General features: G+C 40.0%; 1 protein-coding gene across 8 annotated transcripts in view; it reads left to right on the forward strand.

Moving 5' to 3' along the window:
* The window catches only part of ABL2 (ABL proto-oncogene 2, non-receptor tyrosine kinase), a 107,842-nt gene that overhangs the window by 73,724 nt on the left and 10,076 nt on the right, over positions 1-24,042 (forward strand). For 2 of the 8 annotated variants that reach the window (XM_045811461.2, XM_045811464.2), the window contains exons 2-11: positions 6,304-6,366; positions 7,546-7,716; positions 12,135-12,430; positions 14,742-15,014; positions 16,099-16,183; positions 17,283-17,460; positions 18,067-18,251; positions 19,489-19,641; positions 20,675-20,764; positions 23,667-23,840. In XM_045811461.2, coding sequence (XP_045667417.2) covers positions 6,304-6,366; positions 7,546-7,716; positions 12,135-12,430; positions 14,742-15,014; positions 16,099-16,183; positions 17,283-17,460; positions 18,067-18,251; positions 19,489-19,641; positions 20,675-20,764; positions 23,667-23,840 — 1,668 coding nt within the window. Of the gene's footprint in view, positions 1-640; positions 1,823-6,303; positions 6,367-7,545; positions 7,717-12,134; positions 12,431-14,741; positions 15,015-16,098; positions 16,184-17,282; positions 17,461-18,066; positions 18,252-19,488; positions 19,642-20,674; positions 20,765-23,666; positions 23,841-24,042 lie in introns of those variants that run through there. The other 6 variants (XM_045811463.2, XM_045811466.2, XM_045811462.2 and 3 more) reach the window with 5 other exon arrangements.

Raw genomic sequence — 24,042 nt, forward strand, 5'->3', positions numbered from 1 at the left:
TCCCAGGACCCTGAGATCATGACCTGAGCCGAAGGTAGATGCTTAACCCACTAAGCCTCCCAGGTTCCCTGTTAGAAACATTCTTGTGTTATTTTTGTAGATAATACCACTAAATAATTTAGTGTCTTACTTACATATTTTACTAGTTTAATTCTCAACAAGGTACTCTCATCTTCAGATTTTTACAATTTATTTAACTTTGTTCCTGTATATTAATAAAGATTTGCTTTTAAAAGTTTTAACATACTGAAGTTTTCAATGCTGTCATGCCATGCTTTTCTTTTTAAAAATTTATTTAAGTAATCTGTACGCCCAACATGGGCTCAGACTCACCACCTGAAAGCAAGAATTGCACGCTCTTTTGGGGCACCTGGATGGCGCAGTCGGTTAAGCGTCAGACTCTTGGTTTCAGCTCAGGTCGTGTTCTGGGGGCCTTGATGTCACTCAGGGTCGTGAGATAAAGCCCTGTGTCCACCTCTGCGCTTGGCGTGGAGTCTGCTTGAGATTTCCTCTCCCTCTGCCCCTCCTGCTCATGCTCGCACGCTCTCTCTCTCTCTCACTCTCCAATGGATAAATAAATCTTAAAAAAAAAAAAAAGTCACGTGCTCCTCCAGCTGAGCCAGCCAGGCGCCCCTAAAATTTTTATTTTTTAAATTGAAGTATAATTGACACACAGTGTTGCATTAGTTTCAGGTGTATACACAGTGACTGAACAAGTTTATATGCTATGCTGTGCTCCCCACGAGTGTAGCTACGTCTGTCACCACACAGTGCTATCACAATGCCATTGACTGTATTCCCTACACTATACCTTTCATCCCTGTGACTTATTTATTCCATAACTGCAACCCTGTGTCACCTGCTCCCCTTCACCCATTTTGCCCATCTCCCCGACCCTTCTTTCCTCTGACAACCATCAGTACTCTGTATTTATGGGTCTGTTTCTGCTTTTAGTTTGTTTATTCATTTGTTTTGTTTTTTTTTTTTTAGATTCTACATTTAAGTGAAATCATATGGTACTTGTCTTTCTCAGTCTGACTTATTTCACTTAGCATAATACCCTCTAGGTCTATCCATGTTGTCGCAGTCATGCCTTACTTTTTTTTCCATGCCGTATTTTTAACTGTATTAAGCTGTAGAGCCAAAACGTTAGTGAAGGCAGTTATTTCCTGGCTTCTGTGCTCATGAATCAGATTGTAACTGTTTCTTTGACTTTGGATTTGTGGTTACTTGAGCTAATTTAAGTGATGCAAAAGATGAGTCTCCTTTGGGCGTTTCCTCTTTTAAAAGTGTATTTGGTGTTTTATTGTAAACAGGTTTTCTCCAAGGAAACTTTTCTCTACAGGCTTCTGTCATCATCCATTTAGGAACAAAATCCCATCTATATGTACTGATCCCTACATATTTTATTATTTGTTACTCTTATGTGTGTTGGTTTTTATTTTACTTATTTTTTCAGAACATTCCCAGAGGTTCTTCTGAATAACCCTGTTCTGACTCAGCCTTGCTGATTACTAGACATTTTCCTTTAGGATACTCTCCACCCACTTTGGGACTTGTAAATGCTTATCCTCCTATTGGTTCCCTGTGGCCACCGAGTACATGAGTAAACGCCACATGCATGTGGTATTGCTTGTCAGGGAGTGGAATTCTAAGACTTCCTCTACATAGAACAGTTTAACTTTTGTGCTTCTGGGCAGAGGAATGGTTCTTGGAACAGTCCTGCTTCCACCCAATAGTTATGGCAGAGATCAGGACGCGTCGTCGCTTTGCTGCCTGTGTAGTGGTGAGGTCTCAGACACTGCTGTACCCAACTTGACAGGTATGGTTCAGAGGTGAAAGGTTGGGGGAGGGTAGATAATCACAGCAATCAAGTATGAATGGAGATTTTTAAAAAATTCTCTCTACTGTTACTGTCCTCATTGTTGGCCAGTGAAGTTTTATGTGCTTTGTTTCTGGTATTTCATAGTAGGATCTCAGTAAGTACTTACGGAAAGAAAGAATAAGTGAATAATATGTAATATTTTGTGGTGTTAAGATATATATGGTTTGACATGAAGACCTTAAGCTGTATTGAGAACTGCTGAATGATTTATCCAACTATCTTACATAGTTTTTAAAAGAGGTATTAAAAAGCAGTAGCTTCTTAGAGAATAAGCAATCAGATAAAGTAGAATTCTGGCAAGATAAGGATTTGTAAAATCTTGGAAATAAATGCCTCAACTGAAAATTTTTTATATTTATTTCTCCAGTTACTTACCTGACAAATTTCTAATTAAAATGATAAACGTTATTGAATGACTAATTGGTGAAGTGTTTTTTAATAAAATTAAACATTAAATTTAGGAATTATCTCTGAATTTGAGTCTGAGTCTTATTTTGGTGAGTCTTATTCTGGATTTTAACTTGTTTAATCCTGATAATTTACTTTGTACAAACTGCTATTTCTATGTTTTGCCTTGTTTTTATTGTCTTCTGCTAGTCTGTCAGAAAAAGTAACTAAATTACCTTTACTTAATAGTCATATTTCTGCTGTCTGGGTCCTTTGTTGCATAAGTGAAAATCAAGTCTTCTGTTGTCCCATCTTAAGCCCATGACCTACCTCAATAACAGTGATTAATGAAAGACTAACCCGCTAAGGCACCTGATATATAGTAGTCACTTCACATTGTTCAAAAAAAAAAAAAAACAAAAAAACAAAAAAACACCCATTCCCAGCCTTCACACTTGCATTTGTGCGGGCACAGTACCTCTGAATCACCCAGCTGTGTCTGTTTTAAGCTGATGAAGAAAGTGGCATAGACTAGACCCACTGGGTAACACTGTGACATTTACTTGCCCTTCCTATAGGCTTTTTTTTTTTTCCTCTTTTTTTGGCCTTTATTCCTTAGCTTGTTCTCCTGCATTTAGTTCTTTAACTCTTTATGATTTAATACATGTTCATTCTTGGCCTCAGGAAAATGTTAGGATGTTTTTTGTCTTTGAAACATTTTCCCTTTTGTTTGGTGCTAGCGGATAGGATGGTGCTTAAGTGGATATCCTGTGCAGACGGATTGTACGGGAAATTGACCCTTAGTTCTATGAGAACAAAAGCGTGAGTGGCAAGAAAGAAGAAAGGAAGGAAATAAGATCTTTGACTTGACCAAAAAGATCATAGAAGCAGCGATGGGAAGAAGGGGAGTGGGGAATGAAAAGGATTGTTTTCCAAGTCGTGGTTCTTTTAGTACTTTGGCCTCAAAAATTACTTTTATCCTGTATTATTTTGTATATTTGAGAAATGTACAGTGTTGTTTGGCCTATATACATCTTTTTAAGTTTACATCAAATTGTGCTCTTTGCCTTTTTTCAAATAACATGGTTTTTAAGAAGCTAAACTTGCCTTTAACAAACCTCCTTTGAGCTTGATGGAGCTTGTCTCCAGTACGGATGAATCGCATGTTGTAGACATGTCCTTGCACATTGACGGGCTGTCACTCCGTCATTGGTGTACAGTTCCTGCTCATCTAATTTAAATGCTTTCTCTTCTCTGAAATCTTCTCTGATCCAGAGTTTTGTTTTCTGTTCTGTTCTCTCATAGCAGTACAGCACGTGAGTGTAACAGTACACACGATTCATTTATTCAACAAAATTTTTTGAGAGGCTCTTATATACCTGCACTATTCTGGGTGGTTGGAATTTATCAGTGAACAAAGCAGGCAGAAATCCTTGTCCTTATAAAATTGATATTCTAGTTGGGGGGGTTAGAGTTAGATAATATACATGAATATAATAAGTAAATTGTATCGTTTGTGGTAATGAGAGCTATGGAGAGAAATAGGGAAGGAGACATGGGGGGAGGTGGGAGTGTTGTCAGGAATAGCCACATTTTAAAATAGGATAGTTAGAGAATGCTGTACCAAGAGGGTCGCATTTGAGTGAAGTGTCATGTGAATGTCTTGGGAAAGGAATGTTTTAGAAGAAATAGCCAGTACAAATGTCCTGAGGCAGGAGTGTGCCTGCCTTGTTCAAGTACTATCAGGGCGGCCAGCATCCAGAATGAGATAAACTAGGGGAGGGGTATAGGCAAGTATGGGCAAGACTGGTTGTGAAGAGCCTTGCAGGCTCTGGTAAGACTTTTGCTTTTTATTCTAAGGAAAAGCCATCAAAGAGTTTGCAGCGGCGGAGTAACACAATCTGACTTACGCTTTAAAAACTGGCTGGTGTGTTGAGAATAGAGAATAAGGCTAGAAGTGTGGAAATCAGCAGTGTGGTGAAACCCAGGAGAGAGATGATGGTGGTAACAGGGTAGTAGTGGTGGAGGGCGTGAGAAATGGATAGATTCTGGGTGTGTTTTTGAAGGCAGTGCCAGTAGGATTTCCTTACGGATTGGATGTAGTATGTGAGTGCAGAAAGGGAGTCCTGGGTGATTCCAAGGATTTTTCTTTTGTTCCCCTCCCCCCAGCTTTATTGATACAATTGACATATTGTGTAAGTTTAAGGTGTACGGTGTGTCGATTTGATACTTACATATTGCATAATGATTACCGCCACAGCATTAGCTAATACCTGCATCACATCGCATAGTTATTTCTTTTTTTGTGGTGAGAATATCTAATATCTACTCTCTTAGCAATTTTCAAGTAGATAATACAGTATTATTAACTATAATCACTGTGCTCTATGTTATATGCCCAGAACTTACTCATCTTACAGCTAGAAGTTTGTATTCAGACTTCAAGGTTTTTGACCTGAGCAGCTGAAAAGAGGAAATTGCCATTAACTGAGATGGGGAATTCTGGGGGAGAAGCAGATTTGGGGAAAGAATGGAGAATGTTTTTTTCTAAGTCCAAATATTGTTAGTGATTTATAATCTTGATATTCTGAAGCTCAGAATGACGTATAGTAGATGTTCACTAAAATTATTAGTTTTGTAAGCCTTAAGTGTTCATATATTGGGTTTCACAAAGTATTTCACAACATGTATGGCATTTGCTGGTTTTGGCCTGCTAGGATTTAAGAGTTGGCTTCAATAACTTGCTTACTTATTGTTTCTAACTTCATCATTGATAGTACAGAAGTTCTTGTTACCCTTGATTTTTGTTCCTATTATAATCTCAAACAAGGGAGACTTCTCTCCAAAAAGAAGAAAATGGACTTGAACTGTTTGATAATCATTAAACTGGGGGGGGGGATAATCCCAAAACATTATAATGTTAACACCATCATTGGCAAGAAACATTAGTGAGGATCATGTGACACTCAGGATAGAATCTAATAAATATTACAAATATTCTCCATACTTTTTGGCAGTTCTTTTCATTTTAATAAAGGATTGGCATTTTTTAGCCCCATGGAAATTCTGAGTGGATACTTTCTCAAGCATAAAGAAAAACATAGTACATGTGACTTGTTTGAAAGATGTTTCATAGAATATGGTGTTTTATTTGTTTGGTAATCCTAATTGGTTATCTTAGTACATAATACAGCTGTTTCCATTCCTTGTAACTGCATTTAAAAAACAAGGAGCAATACATCTGATTCACATTAACTTTTCAGGGCATCTTGGCATACCTTCAGATTTGTCATAATATTCTTAATGTGAAACAGAATTTGATTAGCTCTGAAAGTGTAAAGATACATTCCTTTTAAGAGGAGGAAGGAATTTGATGAAGTGAATTCTAAAACTATTAGGAAAATTACGATCCAACCTACTACAGGAATTTCTATAGACCGTTATGAAGCCATTTTTAAAACATTGATTAATGCTGTTTTAAGATTAAAATTCTTCTATTTCCCATCACTTATATTTTTGTATACTTTGGTCATTCAGTCAACAGTTATTGAACATGTACTATGCAACCCTTGCTAAAAAAAAAAGAGTTCTCATGCTAAAGGAGTACATTGTAAAGTTTGGGAAATAAACATCAATTGAGGATATTGTAAAGATAAAGATAAATATAGAGGGTACAAATGCAGCAAGTGTATACAGGGAGTAGGGAGCATGTGAGGCTTCCTAGGGGAGGGTACGTTGGAGCTGAGTGTTAGAAAATGAGGAGAAGTGAGCCAGTCAAAAGAAGGGTGGGATGAGATCACATTCCATGTAGCCAGGAATGTGTGAACAAAGGCACAAAAAAGCAGGAAGCATCACAGTGTGTGTGAAAGTTTAGAATTTGAAGTTTGGAGTGGGGGGAAAGGTAAACTGGAGAAGTAGGTAGAGACCTGATCATAAAAGACCTTGAAGGCCATTAAAGAGATTTTAGCTTGATGGTGAACTATTAAAGAATCTTAAGAAGAGTGACCTGGTCAAATTTTTGTTTTAAATAGATCACTTTGCCAGCTGTGTGGAGGATGGCTTTGAGGGAGACAAGACTGGAGGCAGTAGTCCAGGTGAGAGATGGTGGGGATCTGATCTGAGGCATTGGCAGTAGAGATGGAGAGGAGGGGAGTGGGTTTGAAAAGAAAACCACAGATTCAAGGGTTTTTCTCCTTCAGATATAATAAAGTCAATTTTAAATTAAAAATGAGTGGAGGGAGGAGAGATGATAGAAAAGTGTTGTTACGTCACAACAGGTAGTTGGAGAGTGGCAGATAGCCACTAGAAACAGTTCCTGTGATCAAGAAAATCACTACTGGACGCTTAGTGTATTTTTTGTGTAAGTGACCTGGACTGCAGGAAGCAGGTGATCTTTATAGGGGTCCCCTGTTTGTGTAGCGTGACTAAATTTAGGAACCCATAAAGCCTTGAGGAAAAAACCAGGTCTTACAAGGCTTCGTCCACTACACGTAGTAGATACTCAAATGGCTATTGTTGGTGATATTTTCTAGAGCCTTCAGTTAAGTTCTCAAAATATTTACAAAAATGTACCACCTAGGAAAAGAAAATAAGGTAAAAACTTTTTAAAACAATTAACAGTTGGAAGCTATCACATTATAGACAGTGCTTAGTAATACCAAGGTATTTTGGAGTGCCAAGAATATTTGTATTAAGCCAAAACATTTTTCTGTTGTTTAACAGATGATTTTAGTGTTTTTTTTTTTTTTCTGGAAGCATTGTTTCTATAATTTTTCTATATGTAAATGGAGGATCTGGATTTATGCAATATGTACATGTTTCTTAAAGTTCCTGTTACCTTTTTCACAACTGTTTTATGTGGAGAGAATCAGGGAAGCAGGGTAGTTTGGGAGGATTTCTAAAACAGAACTTAAAACCACGACCACCAGTAAAACGAATTGCCATTTTTTTGAGTTTTGGGTTTGTTTTTTTTTTTTCTATTTTGAGAAAACTGCTTTTCTATTTCTGATTTTGGTGAGTGCATGTAAATCACAGCTAAATGCTCATTTCGTGATCTCCTCTCTGTCTTGTTACATTTTCAACAAGTAGACTTCTGTCGTGCTTAGGAGATAGTGCCATTTGCTCATTCTTCATGGCTCCATATTATACAGTCTTTTCCACCGTGGAGCCATCAGTACATACGTGCCAGCAGCTAAAATACCATGTACTGAATTCAAGTGAATTTTTAACTGTTGAACTTACTGTGAATTCCTTTCTCTGTTTATGTCTTTCAGAAGCTTTACACCGCCCCTATGGTTGTGATGTTGAACCCCAGGCACTGAACGAAGCCATCAGGTGGAGCTCCAAGGAGAACTTACTTGGAGCCACTGAGAGTGACCCTAATCTCTTTGTTGCACTTTATGATTTTGTAGCCAGTGGTGATAACACACTCAGCATCACTAAAGGTGAGCTTCACTTTTCAGTTTTCATTAGTGGTTAAGAAATAAAAGGGTCTACTCTAGATTCTGCCTCTGACTAAAATTAGGTGATTTGGGCCCAGATACTTTGGGGCTCATCATCTTGGTTTTGTTTTGTTTTTGTTTTTTAAAAAAACCTATGTATGGGATAATGTCAGTTTGTCTCCTTTATAGGGCTTATTAAGGGTAAGAGATTAAGTACTTTAGAAAAAGCACCCCACGGTATATACATGAACTTTTCTCATTCTCAGTTTTCAGCACTCCCTTGATACGCCAGCATTCATCTTATGTGACAGTAAGGTCTACTGTACATCTCTTCTAATGGAGCTGTGGCTAAGATGAGTCATGTTGCCAGAGCCCGGTACTACTCAGTGTTGTCCCTGGGCTGACTGCCTGTCTGAGAACAGTTCGTACCAGTCCTCATTGTTGAAATTAAGACCTTGTTCCCAATATGTAAACCAACCAAATCACTAGGTATACTGCTTATTATTTAGTTCAGCGGACATTTTTCCTTTTTTTGGAGCAAGACTTCCAACAAGAAGAAGGTAGTCGAGTGATTTCATATTCCAGCACGAGTGCCATGTCTCCTTGTGGACCTGCTTTGAGTAGCATGGCCGAGACAAATCTCTGATCTGTATTTAAATGGGTCAGTGAAAGGAGTAATAAGAAGGGTTTCTATTGTAGTAATACTCTCAAGGGAGTAGTAGTTTTTTGTTTTTTGGTTTTTTTTTTTAAGATTTTATTTATTTGACAGAGAGAGAGAGAGACAGCCAGTGAGAGAGGGAACACAAGCAGGGGAAGTGGGAGAGGGAGAAGCAGGCTCTCAGCGGAGAAGCCCCATGTGGGGCTCGATCCCAGAACGCCGGGCTCATGCCCTGAGCCGAAAGCAGACGCTTAACGACTGAGCCACCCAGGCGCCCCAAGGGAGTAGTAGTTTATTTCAGTAGAGAATATTCTTTTTAAAGGGAGGACTAAGAACATGACCAAGTAAATCCATTATTAGTTTTTTTTTTTTTTTTTTTTTTAACGAAGACAGAAAATGTGGAACTTTTATGAGAAAGGGCGCCTGGCTGGCTCAGTCGGTAGAGTGTGTGACTCTTGATTTTGGGGTCATGAGTTTGAGCCCCTCATTGGGTGTAGAAATTACTTTGAAAAAAAAAATGATGAAAGAAGGAAAGAAGCATGGAACATTGTTATTGTGTCCTTGAATTGGATTGCTAATCTGCCTAAGCTTGTTTTTTTGAACCTATGAAAGCCTCCTGCTGGGAAAAAATATATTTCAGGATAATTTTTAACTTAAATGAAATTGTAATTTAAATGTAATTTAAATGTTGGTCACACATATGCCTTCTATTTGTAAGGTTCAGAATGAGATACTAAATGGGAGTGAATATACCAAATTGATATGCCTCCATTCAGGGCATATCTTAAAAAAATTTTTTTTTACAAATTTTTATACGCATCTATTTTTTAAATCCAGCCACATTAATCAAGAGCAGAAACCTCTAACTCAAACTGGGGTATAGACGTGTTCCAGAGTGGATGTGAGGCACATACGTATACCTGTGCCAGGAAGTTTCAAGGTTGTGGACAAAGTAACACGTGTGATCTCCTAGTATCAAGTTACTTGAAGACTTTGGGTAGTTTTGGGGGGGGTGATGGTGATAATATGTGTATGTGTGTGAGGTTTATGCATTGGGGGAAAGTTTTGTACAAAGTTTTAGGATAAAACAAAGGATTTCAAAGAATTTTATACTGTGTAGTAGTCTTTTTGGGCTACAACACACTCTTACCTTTATTGATACTTCAGTGGAGAAGTTTGTGAAGCAGTGACTCAGAACATTCTTTCCTAGATACACTTTTCATGTCACTGTTTTCCAAGATAGCTCCGTCACCAAGGAAACACCGATAAAGACAGCCTGTTGATGCCTCAGTTAGCAGTTACAGCAACTGCTAGTGTGCAGCTCACGGGCTGGGATTCTTGTTCTCTCATGGCGAGCAGTGATTTGTCTTAAAACCCGTGAAATGCCACGTCTTTCAACAGGTTCTTACTGATATAATGCCATGCTAAAGCTATTTTATTACTTTAAAGGACAAGAAGATTTATTTGAAAAATAAAGGTACTTATTTTAGTTCCTTCTTTGAAGATTGTTTTTTGCTTGAATTAAACAGAGTTCTCCCAACATTCCTCTGTCAGTAGGGCCGATGTGTACATCCTCATTAGTCATACCCTTGTCAATTTCCATGGTACTCACGACTTCCAGAGTAGGAAATTCTCCTCCTCGCTTCCAGAAGAGAGGAAAACAAACAAAGACCTAGGGGTTTTTGACCGTATCCTACTTATGATGACCTGCCATTACCAGTTATTTGTAAGGATGTGACAACGATAGACTTGATGTTTATTTTTTCTCATTCTTGTTTGGTACAATAGAGAAAAGCTACAGAGGAACAAGTTTTATTTAGCTTTTCTAGTAGCACTGAGGTTTTTGTTTTTGTTTTCCTGCAGATATGGCTGGGGAGTATTTATCTGCGCATTGGTGCATTTCCACAACCACACCACACACACTGCTATCTATCCATCCATACATATTTTATGAGTACACACTCCTAGGTTTTTTGTCGTTGAATGCCTCACATCCAGGTGTCAGTGGTGAGATAGTGGGAGCCGATAAAGTCATCCTGTGGTAAACATTTCTGTGGGTTGCTGGAAAAGTTTGATGACTGCCAGAATAATTTTGAACTTTTCCTCAGTGGCCTTTGCCTGGTAACTAGTGGACCATGTGCTTTTAATTGGTTTGGTTTTCTTCTGCTGACACTGAGAAGTAGGTGTGAACTCTGTAGGAAGGCATGCAGCTCTCAGAGATAGGGGCCTAAGGCCTTATAGTGTTTCTTTAGGTTGTTAGTTATTACTAATGATATCTCTCACCTTTCCTGTTTTGTCTGAGTTGCAGGTTTAGGGGCAAAATGTGTATTAGAGAGTTTAAAGTTGGTGTTCACAACTTTAACAGAGAAATCAAGGACATTGACGTTGATAGCAAGCAGAGACATTCTGAGTAACTTGTCTTGGGTTCCAGCTTCAGTGTCAGCTTCCCTTCCCACACACTAATTTTAGAGGAATGAATAGGACTGACTCATATTCATGGGGAATGGGAGGGAAGTTGGGAAACTCTAACTGTTAAAACTTGAGTCCTAGAATGTGCTTTGGGAGTTCTATCTGCCCACCCCCCGAGCAGTTTTCTTTCTGAAAACATTGCTGAAAGCCCTGTGGTCTTGTGCGTCTATTTTGTTTTGTTTTCTTGTTTATTTTTTTGTTTTTGACATAAATGATTTTGTTGCCTGGGTGCCAACTGAAATTTAGAAGTAACTTTGTATTTCTCATTTCTTATCCCTAATTCTTGATTGTTACTCACATTGAACCATATATAAGATACTGTTATGAGAAAAAATGAATTTTTTTTGAGGGGTGAGACTGTGTCATTTTCCAGAATAACCTTTTTTTTTTTTTTTTTTTTTTTAGCTGAAGTATAGTTGACACACAATACTACATTACTTTCAGGTACACAGCATAGCGATTTATTCTATACGACCTTATGCTGTGCTCACCACAAGTGTAACTACCTTTTGTCACCACATAATGCTATTATAATACCATCAACTATATTCCCTGTGCTGTACCTTTTATCCTGGTGATTTATTCATTCTCTAAAGGGGTTTAAGCCGGTATCTCCTTCTCCCCTTAACCCATTTTGCCTGTTGCCCCACCCTCTCCCCTCTGGCAACCATCGCTGTGTTCTCTGTATTTATGGGCCTGTAGCTTTTCTATCTTTGTATGCCACCGTACTATACCACACATGGGAGTTTCCTAAAGACATTTTTTTAGTTGGTGTAAAAACCATTAGTAAATGCCAGAAGGTTATTTCTAACTATGCTGCTTCTGTTTAAGCTACAAGCTAAAGAGATCAATCAGGATATGATGAGCAGCCTGGTTTGTTTTCATTATTATTATTATTATTATTATTTTAAGATTTTATTTATTTATTTGACAGAGACAGCCAGCGAGAGAGAGAACACAAGCAGGGGGAGTGGGAGAGGAAGGAGGAGCCTGATGTGGGGCTGGATCCCAGAACGCCAGGATCACGCCCTGAGCCGAAGGCAGACGCTTAACGACTGTGCCACCCAGGCGCCCCTGTTTTCATTATTAAAAAAAAAATGTTGGCATAAGAGTTCCTGATTGATTTTTCACTAAGTTCTGAGTTTGACAATATCTGCTGCTGCTTGAGATAAAGTCCTGACATCTCTTCTCTTCTCTTCTCTTCTCTTCTCTTCTCTTCTCTTCTCTTCTCTTCTCTTCTCTTCTCTTCTCTTCTCTTCTCTTCTCTTCTCTTCTCTGATGATTTCATGGCTAGGTGAAAAGCTACGAGTCCTTGGTTATAACCAGAATGGCGAGTGGAGTGAAGTTCGCTCCAAGAATGGACAAGGTTGGGTGCCAAGCAACTACATCACCCCAGTGAACAGCTTGGAAAAACATTCCTGGTACCACGGACCCGTGTCGCGCAGTGCAGCTGAGTATCTACTCAGCAGTCTCATCAATGGCAGTTTCCTAGTGCGAGAAAGCGAGAGCAGCCCCGGGCAGCTGTCCATCTCGCTCAGGTACGAGGGGCGCGTGTATCACTACAGGATCAACAGCACCACAGATGGCAAGGTAAGACTGGCCAGCACTGCTGGCTGTTCTTGAGAAAAAATACCAGAATGACGAATATAGTTTTTATGTCAGACATGAAATGAAATAATCGCTGATGTGAATTTGGGCTGTTTGGCATGTTAAAGCTTACTCTTTTCAAGAGTATGGTAATGGAAATTAAAACCAGTATTACGTTAATAGTTAGATTTAAAGGTGAATGAAAGAAACTGCTGTATAAGTTAGCGGTTCTAATCATCATCAGTATACAGATATATATAGGTACATCCCATATGTTGTATAGATTGACAAATTAAGCCTTGGATCTTTGAACATTAATCTCGACCAGAAAGTTCACAGAGTAAGAATTTGGGCTTCTGAGACTGGGATTGATGAGTAACGTATGTTACTATAAATGGGTTAACCGGGCATTTAGCAATGTACATGTTGGAAAGACCAGCCATTATAGGGTGGTTGTGTTAGACTGGAGCTGTTTACTTCATAAACTGTGAGGCACAGGTTTATGTCCATTCCGTTGAAAGGTAAATTTACATTGAGTCACCTGTTCTTTCTGTCTGTGTGATATGCATAGTAGGGGAAACCACAGGCTTTGCTAAGAGCAAGCAGACCTGGCTTGCTGTGTAATTCCACCATTTCTACTTGTTAACTTTGTGACCTTACATAAGCCTCAATTTCTCATCCCACTTTATTGGCTCATCATGAGGGTTAAATGAAATAATTTCCTTAAAGCATAATGGCTGGTACAAAGTAGGAAATAATTATTCTCTTTCTCTTTTGCATCACCCTACAGACATATTGTGTCCTGATGAAACCACATAGAGACAGATAGGTGATAATGTAAGAGAGACCTAGCAGCTCTGCTTGAGTGCATATGTGTACAGAAGACATGCACAGAATGTTCGTAGTCGCATTATTTGTAATAGCCCCAAACTAGAAACACTTAATTGTCTAACAGAATGAATTAATAAGTTGTGGTATATTCATAAAATAGAATCTCATACAGCAACAAAAACATGACTGTGGTACTGCTGTATACACTCTGAGGAAAATCTGTGGCCCACCCAGTTGCCTGCTTTTCTAAATAAAATTTTATTGGAACACAGCCACACCTGCTTGTTTCTGTATTGTCTGTGGCTGCTTTCTCATCCTTACAGCAGCTTTGAGTAGTTATGATGGAGGCACTATGGCCACAAGCCTAAAACATTTATTTTCTGGCCCTCTGCAGAAAAGTGTGTTGACCCATGTCGTGGGTGAGTCTCACACATGTAAAGCCGAGTGACAGGGGTTAGCGATTGTCAGGGGCTGGGCATGAGGGGAGTGGGAATGGCTGCAGATGGAAATGCTCTGGAGTTACATAGTGGTGATGGTTGGACAAGTTTGTGAATGTATTAAAGCCACTGAATTGTATACTTGAAAATGGTGGATATTACGGCATGTGACTTATATCGCAATAAAGAAAAGGAGTGAAAGAAAGGCACAACAGTGCATATTGTATGATTCCATTTGTGTAAGTTCGGAAGCAGGCAAAGCTCACATAAAGTGTCAGAAGTCAGGATAGTGGTTGTCTTTGAGGGAGTGAATGGCTTAGCTGGCAGGGTGCTGGTAGTGTTGTAATTTTTGGGGTGGGAGAGGTTTATGTGGGTGAGTTCACCTGATAAAAGTCATCAGTTCTGCATGTATTATGTATTCTTCTGTATACAACACAAGTTTCTTTTTTAAAAAACAATAAACAAGCTAGCTCCCTTGAAAGATAGGGTTTGAAGACTGCTCAGCTCTTATACTTTAATTACTTGTCACAAATTAACTGTTTTGTTAACAATCCTGAAATAAAATTGTGGCTCTTTTTTTAACGGCCTACATATTCAAAAGCATATCCTAATTAAGTAAAAATTATAAGATCCTTAAATACTCTCTTCCTACCAAGAAAATGGAAACCAGTGGTTCTCAAGTTATGTTCTGTGCATGATTCTGAGGTGGTATTTCATGGACTTTCAGCATCTCTGCCTCTGTCTTATGGATTTGGGTCTCACAGTCTTGTTGCTTCAAAATATTTGAAAACCAGTGATCTTGATGATCCAGAAAGATAGCTTGGAAGCCCCCCTGAGCTTCTTTAGGCAGCCTGGGAAGAGTGGTGTAAAGAGGATGAAACTGAAGTTCTGTGTTTCCCCTTCCTCTCTTCATTTAATTCTTTCATTTACTCGGTAAGATAACCTCCTATCTTCATATCTTCAGACCAGTGAAATAATGGGCTTTGAAAAAGGTTTTCTGACCTCTTTTCAAGTTGCTTGAGCTTTTGTCCTGCCTTTCTCACCAGGTGTACGTCACTGCCGAGAGCCGTTTTAGCACCCTGGCGGAGCTCGTGCACCATCACTCCACGGTGGCTGATGGGCTGGTGACAACGTTACACTACCCAGCACCGAAGTGTAATAAGCCCACAGTCTATGGTGTGTCCCCCATCCATGACAAATGGGAAATGGAACGAACGGATATTACCATGAAGCACAAACTTGGGGGTGGTCAGTATGGGGAAGTGTATGTTGGCGTCTGGAAGAAATACAGCCTTACGGTTGCTGTGAAAACATTGAAGGTGGGTTGCTTAGAATTACAGTTTCCAGGCTTTTTTTTTCTTTTGTGCCGAATCACTTGGAAACATGAGTGTGCCCTTCTTTAACTTTGGAACACTTGCCACCCACTGGTGCCAAGCACGTCAGCAAATTGCTGATTAACCTGAGTGCCATTGCTGCCAGTGCAGGGGCAGATCACTCACTGCGGCGCAGCGAAACCCACATGTTGGGAAGGTTGGTCTCTGGAGGCTATTGTTGTAGGTCTTAGTGGAAGGTTAGGAGCCGATTCTAAGTTATAAAAGCAAAACAAGCTGTTTTGCTTCCTGGGAATGACCCCTGCTGGATGGCATTGTTCATGCAGTGCTCAGGAATCGTGGGCTCTCTCTTCTGTTTTTGAGCTCTCTACCTCGTGCTCCCCCTGTCTCTCTGAGAGTAGATCACTTCTTGTCCCTAAGAGTCACAGAAATAATCTTCCTGATGCCGCTGTCTTCTCTAAGTATCCTAGTATCCAGTTACAGAGTTGTCACTCATTCCATTCTCTGAAGATCTCCCGTATGCCTCCAGAGCTCCGGCGTATCACGCCTGAGGGCTGCGCTTTGGCTGTGAGTGTGATCAGTTCTGGTCAGCAAGCATTTATTAAGCATATTTTGAGTGTGAGATAATATGCATGGCTTTGCAAACATGTATTGTTCCTTAAGGAATTTGTTAGGTAGACAAATGTGTAAATAGCTAACTCTTCTGTCTCATTTTTTGAAGGCTGAGCTATCTAGGGAGGTCAACTGAGAACTGACTTATCCATCCAGGTCTCCCAGGCCTCAGTTGTGATGGGATATGATGGCTGATTTTTACTTGCCCTGCTAATTTTCGCTCCAGCTTCAAATATTGGATAAATTTAGGGATACTTTTCTTTTTTAATTGGATGTCTCTGGAGCATATTATTAAGTTCTGATAAAATTTCTTTAAGTAATCTGCTAAAATGTTCAAAAGATAACTCCTTTTAAAGCTGTAGTTTTAGGATTGTGGGTTGACTCAAATGATTAAAATGGGGGTTTCTCCCCTGTTCTGTTTTGTTTGGTTTTTGTTTTTCTTATTTTTCCCCCTTTCCAGGAAGATACCATGGAAGTGGAAGAGTTCCTGAAGGAAGCTGCAGTGATGAAGGAAATCAAGCATCCTAATCTGGTCCAACTATTAGGTGAGGAAGCTTGCCTGAACCTGGGTTTCCTCAGAGGTCCTTGTCTCCCCACCTTCCTACTTCCAGTTGCTGCTCCTGTATCACCACAGTGGAAGGTGCAGGTGCAAATCTACTTCAGTAAATGGTTGTCGTCTTCATCAGTAGGCTGTCTCTTTAAAAACTACACTGGAGTGGGGTCCCTGGCTGGCTCAGTCAGTGGAACATCTGACTCTTAATCTTGGGGTTGTACATACATAAAGTAATTCAAAAAAATTTAATAAAAATTGCCCAGGAAACAGTGGCCTGGATTGATTATAATATACAAAACTGCCCAGCTTAAGGTAATTGCCCCAGAGTCAAAGTTCAGGATTACTCAGAACAATACCAGACCAAACTTTGTCACAAAATATTTTTACAAAATAAAGAGACATTAAACAAAGAACTGTTGAAAAGAAGCAGATTACAAATTGTGCCCACACCCATTGGTTTATCTTGTGAAGGAAGCAGCAAGTGCTATCCTGTGGTAGAATGGCTTCTCGCCTGTTCAGGTCACAAAGAAAATAGTGACTGAACTCTCGGCCCTTTTTAAAGGAGGGCCAGCTTCTTTGGCTGTTCGCTTTGAGCCAAACTGTCCCAAAGGAAATAGTTTCTTATTGATTCTTTATAAGGAGTCTGCCATGTATCAGTGAAATCCTAGACTATGGAAACGATCTTTTTACAAAGCATGATACAGACTGGGCTCACATGGTCTTCTGCCTGTACACAATTACTGTGACTTTTGGATAAACATTGTTAGTGTGCAGGTGAGGGTGGGAATCACAGGCATATATAGAATTCAAGACATTTTGGTCTTTTGGACCCCATATAGAATGAATGCTTTTGCCCAAACAGGCAAATACTCAGATGCACGTGGCTTTCCAAAGAATGATGTAATGGAAGCCAAGACTCCCTTATCAACCACCTTCATCTTAACTTTGCTGTGTTATTTTAGGAGAACATGGTAGCGAGAAGGGAAAAGATTACTGCTGAGCTAGACTTTAAAATGTATCTGTTATTCTTGCTGAAGTGGTTGGGAATATTCGGAAATATACGAATAAAACAAGCTCTGTTCAACTCTTAGGTGTGTGTACTTTGGAGCCACCATTTTACATTGTGACTGAGTACATGCCATATGGCAACTTGCTTGATTATCTCCGGGAATGCAGCCGAGAAGAGGTGACTGCAGTTGTCCTGCTGTACATGGCCACTCAGATCTCTTCTGCAATGGAGTATCTAGAGAAGAAGAATTTCATCCATAGGTGTGTAAAGCCTGATTATTGCCTGTGATTAACCGTGAAGCTACCTTGCTTGATGTGCAAATAAAGAAAAGAATGTGAGAACCTTACCGGAAATTTCCAGATGACTCAGAAAGGCAATTTTTTCTTTCTTAGGGCCCGCCCACTATAATGTCATTTCCAACTTATAAACCTACTGTATTTTGGTTAAACTGTTAATGGGCCTTTGCTAATTCTCAAAACAGAATGCTCTTTATTTTGCCCAGGACCATTTCCAAGAGGCTTTTGCTCTAATGGCTTAATTTTAAAAATCGCTTTCTGTCTTAGTACAGAATTTAAAGTAAAGCCTTGTGGAAAAGCCATCTTTTGCTCACCTCTGAAACCTTTCCCAGTGTACTTGTAAATAGGAACCCATTTTCTGAAGTCTGCTTTATTCTGGTGTCAGATAACTGCCTCTTGATGACGACTCTACAAGTGACATGTAATTAGTGGTTTTCTACCACTACCACCATGTTAGCAGCTGTCTTCAAATACTGCTCTGTTTGTAGCGTGAAGAACCAGGAAGAGAGTGTTCATGGCCATTTTCCTCACCATCTGAACGGAATCACATTAGGGTTCTCTTTTCCACAGAGATCTTGCAGCCCGTAACTGCCTAGTGGGAGAAAACCATGTGGTCAAAGTGGCTGATTTTGGCTTAAGTAGATTGATGACTGGAGACACCTATACTGCTCATGCTGGAGCCAAATTTCCTATTAAATGGACAGCACCAGAGAGTCTTGCCTACAATACCTTCTCAATTAAATCTGACGTCTGGGGTAAGGTCGGAAGGGACTTTTTCTGTGTCTGTCATTTTGTTTTTAATGTTCTTAATTCTTTAGAGCTTCTCACTTATGGAATCAATAAACTCTGCCTTGACCCCCGTCCTTCATCAGTCAGTCAGCAAGAATTTATTAAATACCTACTATCTGCCAAGCATTGTGTTGGGCAGTTAGCATAGAAAGAACACTAAAGAAGAAAGTGAAGGGAAAAAAAAAGTCCCCGCTTTTAAGACCTCATAGTCTAGATCTTGGATTGCATTGGAATTTTACTGGTCCTCTCTCTGTAAAGCTCCCTGTTTTCCATATTAGGTTTTAGTGCTCATTTCCTGAGTATTGTGACACAGCGTAGCCTCTTCTTTTCAAGGAAGTCACAATGGAATTGCACCTAGAGTTTGTCCTTGTAACTAACTTATCTTGTTTCTGTTGCCCTGGAAAGCAGTCTGATTTAGCAGAAGCTCATGGACTGAACAAGTTTAGAAATTTGGGTTGTAGGCCAACAGAAATAGTTGTACGATGCTAAGTCACTTTTTACCAGAAATCTCAAACTCAGAAATAATGTGTGACAAAATCAAGCAAATTTTCTTTGCTAGTATGATTTTTTTTTTCTGATTTTAAAGGAGTCTATTTCTGTTTTACTCCTTTAACATTAGTTGATCTAAAAACTGGAACTCATTAAATAGATCATAGATTGTTCTAAGAGTAGTTTGGTTCTTTCCCAGACTTTATATGGTCATTATTTATTCTCCCTCACTTCAATAAAAGAAATCTAAATAAAAATTGGGAAATTTATGGGGCACCTGGGTAGCTCGGTTGAGCACTGGACTCTTGGTTTTGGCTTGGGTTGTGATCTTGGTGTCTCGGTGATGTGGGCTCGCGCTCACTGGGGAGTCTGCTTGGGATTCTCTCTCCCCATCCTGCACCTCCCTTGCCCCTCCCCTCCCTGCTCATGTGCCGTGTGCTCATGCGTGCTCTTTCCCTCAAATAAAAAATCTTAAAAAAAAAAAAAAAGGGACATTTATAGAAAACAGTCTTGAGGTTATACCTGAAGCGTTTTGAGGCAGATATCTTAGAAGGACAAGTTCAGCTTTAAGAATTAGAATGCTATAAGAATTAGAAGAGTATACTGATGTTGTAACAGTGTGAATGTTTCCAAAATTTGAAAGTTACCTGATAGTATAAAATAGATAACAAATCAGAGAAGAAACATTCAGCTTTTTTTTAATCCCTTATGCAGCTTTCGGAGTACTGTTGTGGGAAATTGCTACATATGGAATGTCACCGTATCCAGGTATTGACCTGTCTCAGGTGTATGATCTACTGGAAAAAGGATATCGAATGGAACAACCTGAAGGATGCCCCCCTAAGGTTTATGAACTTATGAGAGCATGTGAGTGTTTTCTTTTGTATTTTAATTTTGAAGTGTTAAGTCAGTGATTCGGGATGAGTAGCGAAATAAGAAAACGTTTTCCTCTCAGTGTTAGATTGAATCCAGCCTCCTGCTGTATAAAGGGTTGGTTAGGGTGCCTGGGTGGCTCAGTCAGTTAAGCATCTGCCTTCAGCTCAGGTCATGATCTCGGGGTCCTGGGATCAAGCCCCCTATCAGGCTCCCTGCTCAGCAGGGAGTCTGCTTCTCCCTCTGCCTCTGTCCTTCCTTCTCCTCCCCCTGGCTCATGCTCTCTCTCTCTCTCAAATAAATAAATAAAATCTTAAAAAAAAAATGTTGGTCATTGATCAGTTGGTATATATGATAATCCATCGAGTCTTAATTGGAATCCTAACAACAGTTGTCCATGGCGCGTATATTGACTACATTTCCCCAAACCACTTGCATAATAAGAATAATAAGAAATTGGGTTTAGAGTTTGGGTAGGGAAAGGCTGCTTTCAACCAGATAAAAATGATTGCTAAAGACTGGAGAATACCTGAAAGTAACCTCTCATGAATAAACATAAGCATTTGACTTGTTACAGATGAGAAAGCTGGACGGTGAGTAGGGAATTAAATTGCATTGTTTAAGCATACGTCTTGCTGTTTTCCTTACTGTCCTGTTTTTGTCAAAGTGAACTCTGAGTTCCTCCTTTCTGATATCCTATTATATTTCTGAACATGACAGCTGATTATAAAGTTAGAATGAGTTTGAACACAGGTCTCACTTCTTTCATTTTTTCAGTAGAAAACAACTTTCCATTTTATAAACCATCTCCCTACCCCTCTTTATCCCTGTAGTAGAAAGACTAGAAGCTGAGGCTCCATAGGAGGACAAGCTAGGAAGTGGGTTTACTGTGCCTCTGAGTGTGGCCGTGAGAAGCAGCTGCCTCACTCTGGCTGTGAACACGCCTCAGCCGACTCACTTGCGGGTGTGCCACTGGATACTTACTTTCCGAAAGGAGCTTTCAGTATCTCCTTCTTTTGTTACATAGGCTGGAAGTGGAGCCCTGCCGACAGGCCCTCTTTTGCTGAAACACATCAGGCTTTTGAAACCATGTTCCATGACTCCAGCATTTCTGAAGGTGGGCATCTGGCGGTTTACTGGTGGGGGCCAGGTCTGGGTGGTGGCAGAGGTGATAATAACATTTCAAAAATGACAGGCTCCTCTAGTTTGGGACTCTATTTCAGGATGCTCAATTAATTCTTGGCCTTTATTATTCTTGTTTTGCCCCCCCCCTTTTTTTTGCTATTTTTAAATGTGTCTCTGTCTCAAACTCATTTCTAACATTGAAATTGTATTTTAATTAGGAATTCAGTCTTTTCATAAAGAGAAGTTTGTTAGTTCTTAAACTACCAACACTTAACCATATATGGAAGGGAAGAAAAAATGAGTATGAAGAATATTCCACCTCCCTGAACCATACCTACAAAGAGTCAAATCATAAAAGCAATATCCAGAAATTTCGTTTCTGGAAATAGATCTTAAGGAAATAATTAAGGGTATGAATAAAGATTTAGCTACAAAGATGTTACATCAGCGTGTAGCTTTTAATACTGAAAAATGAACAGTTTAAGAATCCAGTGGGCTGCTAATTATTACATTCATATAATTGAATATTTAAAATGATGGTCTTAAATATATTGACATGGAAAGTAGTTTTAAAATGAGCATGCTAAGCTATGAACAGTGAGAAAGACCCTTTTCGTATCTGAAAAACGAGTGTATGGGCACATACAGGCGGCTTCCGACGCCGGTATCGCAGCGCCTCTACGGTTACATGCTGAAGTCAGACAGTACACTTGATACATAGACAAGCTATTCCTAGAGAGCTAAAAACAGAATTCTTAGTTATGTGTGCTGATTGGATTCTTCAGTATAGCTCCAGAATTTCACACATATTTTTCAAATTTTTCTTCTCCCTCATAATTGAGCATTGAGCTTATGACTTAAGTTCAGGTTTTAAAATATAAGAAGAGGAAATCACGGGCGCCTGGGTGGCTCAGTTGTTAAGCGTCTGCCTTCGGCTCAGGTCCTGATCCCAGGGTCCTGGGATTGAGCCTCTCATCAGGCTCCCTGCTCGGTGGGAAGCGTGCTTCTCCGTCTCATACTCCTCTTGCTTGTGTTCCCTCTCTCGCTGTCTCTGTCAAATAAATAAATAAAATCTAAAAAAAAAAAAAAAAAAAAAAAAACAGGCACATTGAGTTTTGTTGTCTTCCATTAGCGATTTATCATTTCAGATAAGAAGAAAGGGAGAAGTACAACATTGAAGTTGAATGAAAAGTGTTTTCTTCCTAGTCCTTTGCTAGCTGAAACTTGTGCTCATCACCCTTTGGGCCACATCGAGCCGCTGCCTGTCACGTCCCTCTTCTTCTCTCTTGTGCTTGACTTCGCGTGGAGTTCAAGTGCTAGAAGTCATGGGCTCCATTTCTTTGGTGCTTCTGTGTCAGCTTCTAACTTTGGTTGAATCCTTAGTTAAATATTTGTTTCTCTTGAAAATGTTCTATCTTTTTAGAAAATCAGCCTTTATCAATTTTCAGAGGTAACTGCAATTCAAATTGCTAAACAAGAAATTTGAAATTATTTAACCCACATTTTATTAAGCATTTAATCTGGGGTAAGCACTTTACTGAAGACACAGTGATAAGACACAGTTCTTACCTTAAAAAGATGTGTTTATTGGTTAGTTGTAAGTGGAAGAAACCTAACTCAAGCTTTCTAAAACAATAAAAGGAGGATTTATTGGCTCATAACCAAACCCTAGTTTGGTTCAGAGTCAGTAGAAGCCACAGATGCAAGTAGCTTCGGGACTTCCTTCTCCCACAGCCACTCCCACCCAATATCTCTTTACTTTTGCCTCTACGTTGATCTCATCCTCAGAATCTTCCAAGAGGCACGGGGCACAGTTGCTGGCCTCCTTGAGGTCAAATCTTCATAGTGTTTGTCTGTCTCCCAGCTGCTGTGTAGAGCAACCTAGGAAAGGAGTCTCGCTGGCATGGCTTGGGTTATATGCTGTGTACCCATTCTTGTGGGGGAGTCGATTTTTTAAATAATCACGATATTTCACAATTTAATTGATCTCACTTGCTTCATTTTTGTGCAGGAATGAATAGCAAAGTATGTCTTTGCCCCAGTAAAAGCCACACAGCGTGTTCAGAAGGGTGAATGAACACTTTCTCAGGAGACTCATTTGCTTCATTTGCATGAAATGAACTGTATTTACCCTCCTTCTTGGTGTAAGGTGCAACCTAAAAATAAAAATAACTCCAGAAATCTGTTGGCTCTGTTCAGCATCTGAACAAGCACTCAGTAAACAAGGCTAGCCAAATGATATGAAAGCCTATGAAACCATGCTTAACATGACTCCTCATCAGAGAGGTCCAAACTAGAGCAGTGAGATGCCACTATGTACCAACACCAGAAGGGCTACAATCACGTGACCCGGAAAACCCAGTATTATCAAACTCTGGCAAACATGCAGAGTAACCAGAACTTTTATACAGTGCTAATGGGAGTATAGATTGGTACAGCCATTTTGGGAGACAGTTTGGCAGGACCCAGCAAAGCTGAATTATGTGCACCCTGTAACCTGCCAGTCCTGCTCTTAGGTACCCAGCAGACATACGTACGATTCTGAGGCAAAAGACAGAGTAGCCGGGTGTTCCTAGTGGCATATTCACAGCAGCCCAGAGCTAGAAATAACCTAATATCCATCAAAAGTGGAATGGATTAATTTTGGTAGATTCACACGTTTGAACGATACACCAGGAGAGAAAGCCCCTGCCCCGTGCAGCGGCGTGGGTGAATCTGCAGTTACAGTGTGGAGCCAAAGAAGCCAGACATAAAAGAGTCCGTACTGTGTGATTCCATTATATATTTTAGTGCTCTTTTCTCCAGTTTCTTCTCAGTTGTATATCTTTTCTGAAAAGAAAACCTTTTCTGTGTCATGAAATTGTTTCCCATCGGTCCTCTTGTCTTCCTCTCAGAGGTGGCTGAAGAGCTTGGGAGAGCTGCCTCCTCGTCCTCGGTGGTTCCATACCTGCCCCGACTGCCTATACTTCCTTCCAAGACGCGGACGCTGAAGAAACAGGTGGAGAACAAGGAGAACATTGAAGGGGCACAGGACGCCACAGAAAATTCGGCTTCTAGTTCGGCACCAGGTATGGGTCTCGAGGGGGGAAGAATGAAGTGGTCTCATTTTAAGAACCTTGGGGTATGACGCTTCATCTGCCCCTTGCTGTCCGTCTTCCCTGAGGAGAGCATGGCTGGCGCTGAGGCAGCTCCTGCTTTTGTGCTCGGCTCCGAGGTGCCGGCCTTAGTCTGATCGCTCCGTCTGCCACACAGCTCGGCCTCCCGCTCTCT

This window comes from Ursus americanus, chromosome 2 (assembly GCF_024610735.1).
Source record: "Ursus americanus isolate L20-20 chromosome 2, mUrsAme1.1.p, whole genome shotgun sequence".
NCBI classification, from domain to species: domain Eukaryota; kingdom Metazoa; phylum Chordata; class Mammalia; order Carnivora; family Ursidae; genus Ursus; species Ursus americanus.